At 38.3% G+C, this 12,163-nt stretch overlaps 2 protein-coding genes across 2 annotated transcripts; one reads left to right on the forward strand and one right to left on the reverse strand.

Moving 5' to 3' along the window:
• The first annotated feature begins 712 nt into the window (after positions 1-712).
• Positions 713-3,542, forward strand: ucp1 (uncoupling protein 1). The gene is made up of 7 exons (XM_023957492.2): positions 713-844; positions 962-1,098; positions 1,190-1,388; positions 1,716-1,913; positions 1,990-2,091; positions 2,959-3,139; positions 3,218-3,542. The coding sequence occupies exons 2-7, from the start codon at positions 973-975 to the stop codon at positions 3,330-3,332; spliced, it is 921 nt and encodes a 306-aa protein (XP_023813260.1). The 5' UTR covers positions 713-844; positions 962-972; the 3' UTR covers positions 3,333-3,542.
• Positions 3,543-3,589: 47 nt separating this feature from the next.
• Positions 3,590-11,220, reverse strand: LOC144990422 (ELMO domain-containing protein 2-like). The gene is made up of 9 exons (XM_078943631.1): positions 11,008-11,220; positions 8,075-8,219; positions 7,964-7,992; positions 7,227-7,324; positions 6,996-7,125; positions 6,751-6,884; positions 4,626-4,694; positions 4,417-4,550; positions 3,590-4,334 (listed from the first exon to the last, which is right to left on the reverse strand). The coding sequence occupies exons 2-9, from the start codon at positions 8,217-8,219 to the stop codon at positions 4,180-4,182; spliced, it is 894 nt and encodes a 297-aa protein (XP_078799757.1). The 5' UTR covers positions 11,008-11,220; the 3' UTR covers positions 3,590-4,179.
• Positions 11,221-12,163: the final 943 nt, after the last annotated feature.

Raw genomic sequence — 12,163 nt, forward strand, 5'->3', positions numbered from 1 at the left:
AAATGCTGGGATGCCAAACAAGATGGATTACAGAGCTCTTATCTTCTTTACAGTGAACTTCAGCCACCAGTTTACGTCACAGCCGTCCCACCTCTGTTCGCCCCTCTGGTTTGCTTTCGCAGAAAAAGAAAAAGGGAAGAATGTAGCATCTTTTACAAATAGGAAGTTTGGGCTGTGTTGTACTAACAACTCAGCATATATGCTGTGAAAAGACTTTTCATTTAAAAAAACTTTGATTTGCAGTGATGTTCTCCTGCAAACCCAGTTGTTCACACACCTGTGTTCTCATTGGCTGAGAGCATGGACAAGCCTCCGGTGAAACAACCTGATAATACTCTGTTATCACTGATGATCGGGACAGAAGATTTGCTTACTGTAGTAAACCAAATCTGCTAATTTTATGAAAGATAAATAAATCAAAACTGTTTATATATTTTATTCAATCTTAATGCTTTTTTAGCAACAAATAATTTAAAATTTACTGTGGTAAACATTGAAAGTATGACTTATTTTGGATGTGAGATAATACTTTCTCAGAAAGGAAAAAAAAAATCAATAACATGTTTTCCTCAGCAGTGCCTGCGCTGTAAACTAAATTGTCTATGAACTATCTGACAGTCAATGGACTTTGATTTGGCCAAGGCGTACAGAAGGCGTACAGCACACACAGCAACGCCTCTTTCTAGGTGTCATAACAAAAAGATTATATAAATACAGGGCAAATCATGCTTCTGTCCCTTCAGTGCACTGGGAACCTTCATGGATTATAATCTGGCTAATTCCACCTTCCTCTGAAACTAACAACTGAAGAGCAAAAGGACCACTAAATTAAAGCTAAAACAATGTAAGTCTATTTGATGTCTTAATTGGATCACTTTGGAAATCAAATAAAAATTGTGATTTTAGAGTCTCAGTTTATAAAAAGAAAATCTAACAACACTTTTGTTCTGTGTCAAAACAGTAGAAGGAAACATGGTCGGATTTAAACCCTCAGATGTTCCTCCACCTTTGGGGGTGAAGATGGTGAGCGCTGGGGCGGCAGCTTGTGTGGCAGACATCGTCACATTTCCTTTGGACACAGCCAAAGTCAGGTTACAGGTATCTGATTGATTCTCTTTTACGGGGATGTTGTCTCTGCATGTGCAGCGGGATGTTTGGTTCTAACCTCGCATGTCATGGGTGACCCCAGATTCAGGGTGAAAAGAAAGCAGTGGAAGGCATTCGCTACAGGGGGGTGTTTGGGACCATCAGCACCATGATCCGAACAGAGGGGCCCAGGTCGTTGTACAACGGGCTGGTGGCCGGCTTACAAAGACAGGTCTGCTTCGCCTCCATCAGAATCGGTCTCTATGACAACGTCAAAAACTTCTACACAGGTGGAAAAGACAGTAAGTAGTTGCTCCTAATGTTAAGTATAGATAAAAGGAAGGGAAAAAGCATGCCAGCCTAAGATAGCTATGTCTGGAATGAGATATGGCTGTCAGGCTTTTACAATCTGTGTCTGTAATGTTCAGTTCAGATAAGCATGCTTGAATTTTCAATCTACCTGACATGATGGAAAGCTCCCCTTTTATCTGAATGCCTAAAAAAATATTTTATTTTGAATATGTCATTGAAACCTTCTAGAAATGAACGTGAGTTTCTGAATGTAATAAGAAAGTTTTGCATTTTAATCTATCATTAAAAAGCACCTTTTGTCTTGTGCTATGCTCCAGATCCAAATGTTTTGATCCGGATATTGGCCGGCTGCACAACAGGCGCCATGGCAGTGTCCTTTGCACAACCCACAGATGTAGTCAAGGTTCGATTCCAGGCCCAGATGAACCTGAACGGTGTGGCCCGCCGATACAGCGGCACGATGCAGGCCTACAGGCAGATCTTCCAGAACGAGGGCATGCGTGGCCTCTGGAAAGGTGCTACTTCCGTCTTGAGCATCGGAACAGAACGCAACCCAAAAATCCTTTTGTCACCAGCACGTCTGTCTTCTAGGAACGCTACCCAACATCACGAGAAATGCACTGGTCAACTGCACGGAGCTGGTCACATATGACCTGATCAAGGAGGCCATCCTCAGACACCAGCTGCTGTCAGGTCAGAATGAGTTACTTTGTTTGTTTGTTTTTTAACCCTTGTGCTATCTTAGATGACCCCACCCTTGCATTGACGTGTTCTTCCTACCATGACAAAGGTGGATAAAGGTGGAAAGATTTCATGTAATCCATGGACACCAGTGAAGATCACAAATCATTAAGGAAAAAAGGTTCAGAGCACTGTCTAGTGGGTCTAAATGACCCAACTCCCAGTGGTAAAGTGCCTAGGATAGCACAAGGGTTACAGTTATGCACTATGAGAAAGGGAATCAAAATTTGCTTTTGGGGCTAAAGAACTGCAAACCAAATGCCAACCTAGAGCTGATTGGTCTCTGCTTTCCACATTTTTTTAACTTCCTTGCAGCTGACACACATCACTGAGGCTTGATTTTTTTCTGGAAATTATTATTGTGTTGTTCATCATCGTCTATACCGTTTATTCCCTTTCGGGGTCACGGGTTGCCGGAGCCTATCCTGGCCACTTGGGCGTAGGCAAGGGATGCCCTGGACTGGTCGCCAGTCTGTTGCAGGGTAGAATGTCCTCAATCACACATCCATTCACTCTCACAGTCATACCTATGGTCAATTTAGAGTTGCCAATCAACCTATGAAGCATGCTTTTGGACAGTGGAAGGAAGCCGGAGAGAACCCACGCATGCACAGGGAGAACATGCAAACTCCACACAGAAAGGTCCGCCATTGATATTGTGTTTTTCATGTCCCCCAGCCGGGACTTGAACCAGGGGCCTTCTTGCTGTGAGGCAAGAGCGCTAACCACTACGCCACTATGCAGCCTATTATTGTGTTGTAATTCATCAAACTCCACTCCAAAGATTATGTGTGACGTTGGTTTGAACTCTCCCCATAGACAACCTGCCGTGCCACTTTGTGTCTGCGTTCGGTGCTGGCTTTGTTACCACGGTGATCGCTTCGCCAGTAGATGTGGTGAAAACGCGATACATGAACTCTCCTCCAGGACAGTACAGGAGTGCCATCAACTGCGCATGGACCATGTTGACCAAAGAGGGACCAACAGCTTTTTACAAGGGGTAAGCTCATCCAAATGTCACATTTTGGGTTTTCTCGCGCTCCGCATCCTGACGTCACACATTATTTTGTCCTTTTAGGTTTGTACCTTCATTTCTGAGATTGGGATCGTGGAACGTTGTGATGTTTGTGACATTTGAGCAAATAAAGCGCGCCATGATGGTCTCAAGACAAAGGATTGAGGTGGTAAACTAAGACCCTCCCCCTTCGCTTCCATTTTCAACCTTCATCTGCCCTCTGGATGCCCTCTGGACACACGTTTGCACTTTAGAGCCAGCACATCAAGTGAAATCTGCCAGTTATACATTCCATGAAGTGAAAACCAGTGCACATTGTATTGCTTTTTAACAAAATGTTAAAACAGCTTTCTATAAATCCTAAATATATTTGACTTGTTTTACAGATGCTGGGCTAATTTCTTGATTTCTTTCTTTGACACACACGAAACAGAATTTCTTGTTTTCATTTTTAATTTCACTTTTACAAGAACGGTGTGTAAATATAAACATTCCTCGAAAGTAAATCCAAACCAGAACAATTTCTTCTTTAAACACAGACACCATTCTTGAAAACAAACATTTTCACATTACTTCAACACATATTAGGGAAATATTAAAGTACAGACAACTTTCAAAAACAAAGGGGAGCACCACAAAGAAGCAGGAACGCTTCAATAGTGAGTTCCAAACATAAATCTGTAGTACCTGAGCAGGACAACAACATTTCTGTCACAATGGAAAACTTTGATCACTAAAAGTGCTTAGAAGTTAAGGAATAATTAACCACCAGCTTCTAATTTAACCAACGAACCACTGGAATGGTCATTTTTAAGGTACAACGTTCACAAGCACTGAAAAAAAAAAAAAAAGAACTCCACGTGTAAAATGGGAAACTTTATCCCAGGAAAAAGGGGACTTGTTTGTTTGAACAAGGGCAGTTTTCGTTTGTTTCCACATCTCAATCTCCCCATGAACATTAGAACGCTTCCTTCTAAGCAAATAAAAAAAAAAAACCCTGACAGGGGAGAAGAAGGTCCAACGTGCTAATGTGAACTGACAGCCAGTGTCAGATCCACGTCCGGCTCTTGTAGATGAGCCTTGACTGAGTCGTGAAACTTCTCCCTGTACTGGTTGAAATGCATGATGCTCTCAGGTTCTTCCGCCACCCAGAATTTATCGAACTCGTACGCCAAAAAACCTGAGACGAAAAAGACAAAAACGTACATATTTAGAGAGTAAGAGCAGAGAGAGCAGAGAAGTGGTGGGATTTCATGACTCACAGTAGAGCTGATGGAAGTGTCTGAGCTCCGGCGGGCCCTGCACTGTGTTGTAGAAATGTGGCTTCAAAGCACCGCTCTTCAGAAGGCTGTAGGCCATCTCTGTCAGGTTTATCCCCACTATGGCATAGGAATACCTGAAACCCAAACACCAGATGAATAAAAATGGGGGCTGGGAAGGATTGAAACATGTGGGTTTAAATTTCACTTACCCTAACTTGGGATGATTTGCATGGGACAAAGCCTGACGAGCTTCCTTTGTGTAATTTTCACTGAAAAACCTGGAAGAAAGATTTGAAAATCCCTTTATAGAGCAACATGGCTCTGAAGGAGATAACATTAGTCATCTAAGTACTGAAAGGTGGTTAAATGCTAACTCTGATCTAACTTTGATCTATTCTAAAATCGCTGCTAGTGGTCCTTTTATTACGATCGTGCCGTTTTTAGCTAAAATTAAAAAAAAGACTGTTTTCTAGGGCATACTTTCTGCAGAGCAGCAGTAGTTAATCAAAAAATTTGCCTCTCAGTTAACTGTTGGCGCAGATCAACCCCGCCCCCTTTCCCCTCCCCATTGCTGAGGGCTCTCTGTTTGCAGCCAGGGGTGTCAGACTGTAGGCTTCGAGGGCTGAACTCCTGCTGGTTTTTCAGAAACCCTGCCTTCCTTCTGTGCAGTTGATTACCAAGATCAGGGGTGTTTTGCCATTAAAGAGCTACAATAGCAGGTCAGTTGGGTAAAATGTAGGACATCGGCCCATGAGGCCTGGAGTTTGACATGTGGTTAACACGAAGCAGGGAGCTTGTGACCCCCCTAGAGTACTTTCTATATCACAAATAAGCTATCTTTTTCATCTGTTCCTGATTCACGATTTTTTAGAAAAAGAAACGCTATTTTATTCCTACTTTTCTTTATACGTATTTGGTATATACATGTATATGCACCCATCATCAGAAAAATGCCACAAAAACATTTTCATTGTAGTGGGTCTTTACCAAATTTGTTTAAGACTTGTGAACATGTCTGATGCTTTTACTATAATTTTTATAGCAAAATAAAAAAAAAGAGTTTGAATATAGTCATTTTTATAGTATAATCAAAGCCAGGCCATTTTGTACTCCATATGCACCTTCACTCAGCTGGTCCAAATGAATTTCAGAATGTTCCATCTATTAGAGCAAAACTGAAATGAAAAGGTAATTTGTAAGGAGATTAAATTCATAATTTAGGGGTAAAATGTTCAATAATCTGTTGATTTGGTTCATAAAATATACCACAATGTTATCTAAATTATAAATGTATTAAAACAACCAAAGTTTTGTGAATTATTTATCAGTAACATTTTTTTTACCTGCAGGCTCGTAATACACTCTTATGGCTCACTCCATTGAAAATTGTGTTTTTGTATCTTTAACATGTTCTTAAAATTGCATTTCTGAGTATTTCCTTATTCAAATTGTTGTGAATCAGGAGCAGACCAAAAAAAAATACAGTTTTTGAAAAGGATTTGTATTTGTGCTTAGGAAATGTGCTTGCTAGGGCACAAGCTCCAATATTGCTCACCACATTTGCTAGCCGGTAATGACAGAACACATGAACAGGGAGCTCTCAGCAACAGGGAGGGGAAGGGAACAGGGTTGCTCCACAACTCTGAGGCAAATTTCTAATGAACTATTGCTGCTCTGCACAAATGATGTCTCAGAAATCAACAGCTTTTTTTTTTTTCAATTTTTAAATTTGGGCTAAAAACGTCATGATCATAATTAAAAGACCACTGGGAACCCTTTTACAATAGATCAAAAGATGATCGGAGTGGGTCTTTAAACATTCACATTTACAGATTGAGAACTGGTGGATTTACTTGTTACTACTTTTGTCAAAGATCAAGACCAGAACTCCCCAACCCTGGTCCTCATGATCAACCTCCCTGCTTGTGTTCCATCTCTCCCTCCTTGCTGCTGATTAGCTGACTCGGGTGTTTCCTCCTTCGGATTGACTTGAACTCACAGATGTGTAGGGAGAACTGGAAAACAGGCGGGGTGGTAGAGCTTGAAGTTCAGGATTGGGCAGACTCTTCGATCTTCTCATCTCGCCCTGATAATGTAAGCCTTTGTTGTAAAGTAACTTTGCCTCGGCATTAAGGTGAGTCTAGGTTTCCCTTTAGCTATTAATTTAAAACAACGGTCAAATTTAAGTTATTAGATGCCAAAACATGCAATTTTCCCAGACAGCAAGGAGGTTTTCTCTAAAATGTTACATTTCAAAGTGAATGCTGTTCATTTGAAATTAATAAAACACAAACTTAACCTTAAATCACTTTGAACCTGTAAAGAAAAACTCACACAAGGTTGATCAGACCCAGTAAACCCATTCCTCTGAAGTCAGTCTTAGGGTCATCGCCCTGGAAACCAATGTCTCCCCACTGCTTGGTTACTCTAGATTCCAGTTTGACGCTTGGCATCAACAGATCCCATAGCTGGAGAACAAAAAATAATATAAAAATTTGAATATTTTATCAGCTGCTGCATTTTTTGCTGATACACCTGTAACATTATTGCTGTTTGGACGCAGAAGCAGGTATGCGAACCTTTAGAAGCATGGTCTCATGCTCGGGGTTCTCTGAGCTAAAGGGTTCCTTCCTCAAGTCTTCCACCGACACATACAAGCTTCTGTAGCCCGTTATCTGGAGCAAACATATCTGCAGATTTCCCTTAAACCTAAAAACAGTCACAAGACATTGAGGTCATCCACGGAGCAAAACCATCAAGTTGGGAGCATTTCATTGCCACTGCATCCAGAATAACAGAGGTGACCTTACAGCGGATCTTTTTGCAGCTTAACGTTCTTCTCTTTCATTATTTGGTCCACACATTGCTCCAAATTACTTTTTTTAGCTTCCAAAGCTCCTCTTAACACCTAAAGACAAAGAAGAATTGAAAAAAAAAAAAATCAAACAGACATAAAGGCTGGTTTGATTACCTGTATCTATAGAAAAATATGATAATCTCCTGGACAGGAAATGATGAGGCAGTACTTCGGACCGAACCCAGTTGATTGGAAAGTGCTTACAGAGCTACATTTCAATTGCGTGTGGGATCAATTCATGTTCACTTGGCAAGTTTAGAGAAAGATAAGAAGTGATTGAACTCGGATATCATGTTCCGACATTTTACACACTCAACAGCCCTAAAGATAATGAGGAGCTCTGCAAGAAAGCAGTGCCACTTTAATATGGCTGTAGACTAGCATAGTTCAATTTAATCCAGTTTTTTTCTTTTTTACTGCAGACAGATTATCATCCATGGTTCTATTATCTGTAAGCATGACAATGTACATCTATAAGTACTAAATTATTCTAAATGACCCTAAACGTTTGTGTTTTTGGTTTTATGTTTTAAAATAATTTAAGAGAATTAAAAAAATGATGAATTTAAATGACAAAAAGGTGTATTGCTCCGGGGCTATCAGTAGCATTAAACTTGTGAATACTCTGATAAGTATTACAAAAGCAGCAGCTGCAGTCTATTGGGCTTCATCATGAATGTTTATTTCTACCTTGTTCTTTGATGACTGCAGAGAGTATTCTAGAAGAAGATACAAAGACAAAAAATTAGTATAAAAAGGTGATAACACGCAGCAGGAAAAGGGTAAAAAGATGAAGCTTACCAGCTTTTGCGGTCCGTAAGGCGCCTGCTTTGTAGCCGGAGCATATTCTCTGCAGTTCGCAGGTCCCCGTCACCTGCCTGATGAGCCACTTCAACCAGTACCTCAGGTAAAAGGTGTAGACATACTGCCAGATGTAGCCAAACATCTGCACGACAAAAAGAAAAATTCAAAGAAAAAGAAAAACCTATCAGCACATTGAAGTAATTTTATGTCCCAATCAGACAAACCAATGTGCTTCTATTTTACTACAAATCCTTTTTTTGTTTGAACATTCATTAACAGCAAGACACAGAAATCTGTAGCCTTTGATTTGCAATCAACTGCTAAAGATTTGACCTCTCACTTCGTTGTTTTGATTTTAGTTTATGCAGAAATGTAAAAAACAAAAGAAAAGAAAACAGGAATAAGGTTAGAAGAAGAAGACAGATTTGACAAAGAGTTTGGCCTGGATCGGACAGGAACATAAAATAATAAAGTGAGGTAGATGTCTAACATTCATGCCAAACACCGACAGTTTGGTCTTGAATCTAAGCAGGCTACGATGACACTTTCAAGATTTTTGTGGTATTCTGGAGTAACATTAGTGCACAGAGCCAGAAAGCCTGGTGTTTCTTCTGCAGGAAGGGGCCTCACTTTCTCAGGGAGGCCGACACAATTGCACACAACATTTGCGGAATGCTGCTGCGGATGCTGTGGTCTCCTTGAGGAGCAGAACCAAAACAAAGGCAACACTGACAGGTTCAGTAAAACAATAAACCGTGCAGAGCAGAAAACCCGACGTTCCCTCTTTAATCAGCATTTACTCAAGGGGCCACATTCAGCAGCAGGCCACGGACAGACTAAGAAAACCTTTTGTCCCCCATCCGAATTTTCTGGGAGATTAAAATAGAAATATAAAGGGAAAAAAAGGGGAAAAAAACTGACAACTTTTTTTATTATTATTGAATGTATTCTCCGTCTTTATTGATTTGAACTTTTTGTTTATTGGAATTGATTATATTTATTGTAGGAAAGTCAGGATTGTGTGCTGAAAGAGTTGATATGCACAAAACTTCCCTTGTGAATTGATAACATTTATCTCATCTTATCTTTTTAAAGGGCTTCCAACAGGATAATGACAAAAAAAAAACACAGTAAAAAAAAAACAACAAAGAATGAATATGGGAGCAAAACACTGAACTAATCTGATGTGAACTTTAGAACATCAGTTAGGATATATCTGCACTGACTCCCTGTCAGCTCTAGGATTAAATCTTAGTGCATAAATGTCTTGTTGGTTTTGGGTTTTCTTGAGGATGTGAGAACTTCATCTACTATGGGCATTTTTTTTTTTTTAAAAACTCAATTTTCAACCGGTCATTTTGTTGAATCACTTATTTGTTACATTTACATTTAAGTATTTTTTGAGTCCAGTTTAAAAAAAAAACAAGTTGATGCTTTTAGCTTTTTTTTGTTGCTATATATTAGCTTTATTATCATTACATATGAATTTTCCTCTTGTTTTAATCTAATATTTAATGGCTTAATTTAATGAATGCTATGATTGCTTTTAATTCTTAAAAAAATATATCTTTTTTGTATTAATTTACTTTCACCTATTTTAAACTCTAGTAACTCCTGAAGTCTGACAGGACAATGGGTGTCTCCTTTTTTAAATGCTTATTTTACTACTATTGAGTTGTCTGTGCGCATAAATTTAATTTTAGACTAGTTCTAATCAAGCACTTTGAGATGCAGCCTAGAAAGAAATGTGCTATGCGAATAAAGTTGATTTGATTCTGAGAGGCTTTATTTGAATTTTAATGAAATCCATGGAAGGGGCTGAAACGAGTCATCTAGAAAAGACTCTTCTCAAACCTGACACAATCAGAGCAAAGCTGCCTCATCCACAGACACAGACATCATAGAAATCCCTTAAGTAATTCTCACAAAAGGTTTTGAAACTTAAATGTTAACTTATACTTCATCAGGATCATGTTTCTGTTGATCCCAAATTAAACATTAACGCTTGATTTTTCATTATTTTTTTTAATATTTTGTAAAAATGTATTTTATGAGTCACTACGAGTCAGCTATTAATCAAAATTGATATAAATTACCACAGGACTAAATCCCTGACCTATTACCGGTAGTGTGTCATATATATATATATATATATATATATATATATATATATATATATATATATATATATATATATATATATATATATATATATATATATATATATATATATATATATATATATATATATATATATATATATTTGAAAAGAAAAGCATGCATACATTCACTTAAGAATTTTCCGAATCATATCACTTTGTCCTTTCTCTCTTTCCGTAGGTGATATAAAAATGATTTATCGGTTTAAAAGAAAACCTCCTCACTGAAGAAGTGGGCCAAATCATCATGCGGCCGCCGCCTCGATTCGTGTCTTCGGCCACCAAATGCCATTAGGCTGAGCAGACACATCATGTCAAGCAACAACAACATTTTACTGCTATTCTGAGCTCTTAAGCACAGAGAAACACCAAACATAAAGCATTTCATCTATAATATACTAGTAAGACTGGGATAGGTGCTATAGACACAAAACAAACTTAAGTGCATCGAATGGGAGTTTAGCCGGTGCTAATGCTAACTACAAGTAAACGTGGACGCTCATTTTAGTCACAAGTCCTAGTTAAGCAGCTGCTTAGGAGCAGTGATTGCAAATGTTGGCAGCCAATGTCTTGGTAATATGAGCAAAATTAAACTACCATAACTCAGCATGACAGGTCACAACAGGTTGTCTTTCCAAACTGTTAGCTAGCGAAAATCTTAGGTTTAGGATCGACAAGCATATTGTTTTTATTGTATCAATTGTGAATAAGCAGCCACGGCTCGCCAAACCTGCCATCGCTGGGAAATGATGGGAAACTAAGTAACCTTACCTCCACTTTGAAGTTACCCTGTGGTGGAAGGTTAGCAACGTTTCTCTTGACAACAGATTCTGTTCCGATGCGTTTAGGTTCCGACGAGGCACAAAGCCACAAAGTACCACGCACACAAAAAACTGTACAAATAAATGTATATTAGAGTGATGTTGATTTTTAAAAATAACTCATAACCAAAAAAGGTGACTCTTGAAAAAACATAGAAATAATAATTGCTATTTTTACAAACTTCAATCAACTTAGTTTTTTTCCAGTGTAAATGTAAAACGCATAATACACCTGAACGTAACATTTCATTTGAGAGATTTTAGCGCCCCCTAAAGGTATTGAAGGGTCATCATTTTATATTATATTATATTATATTATATTATATTATATTATATTATATTATATTATATTATATTATATTATATTATATTATATTATATTATATTATATTATATTATATTATATTATATTATATTATATTATAAGAAGATATATTAATGGAGTATCTATAAAGATAGGCTCGTGGTAGATAATTATCAAAAGCTCAGACTTCAATTTATTTTCTACCTAGTTTATACCAAATTTGTATTTATTATGGTGACAAAAAACACACGAAAACACTCATTTTGGCTGCTCTCCAGCCAAAACATTAAGATGTTATCAGGTCAATAATGTACGCAGACAGTTCTGAACTGCTTGTGCTTACCAAGGATAAACATGAGTTCATTAAGTCACAGTCCAATATCTGTCCTAATAAGTCTCACTGGGGTTAGGCTGTATCCAGAACAACTACTCTATTTCGAGAAGGACCCTGTTGGACAGTCATATAAAAACAAAAATCCTTTTGAGGTACCGCTCAAGACTAGTTTGAAAGATTTGCCAAGGATGGGCTAGAAAGCTGTTTACAATTGTTTGGAACACAAAAAAATTATGACAATGGTGATAATCCAGCATTGTCACCATTGTCTAATTGTCACTATTGTCACCATACATTCCAAATATTCTGTTGAGGTATTTCCACACAAGACAAGTACAGCCTTAGAGAAAATGACACAATAAACTGTTGCTGCTCATTGAGAAAAACTGAAAAAAGTATAGTCTTTGCCATAATAATAATAATAATAACCCACTTTCTGTTTCATGGAAACTAGGCCGAGACTGGTTG

This window comes from Oryzias latipes (assembly GCF_053564925.1).
Source record: "Oryzias latipes strain Hd-rR chromosome 1 unlocalized genomic scaffold, Olatipes_Hd-rR_3.1 chr1_Y".
Classification (NCBI taxonomy): domain Eukaryota; kingdom Metazoa; phylum Chordata; class Actinopteri; order Beloniformes; family Adrianichthyidae; genus Oryzias; species Oryzias latipes.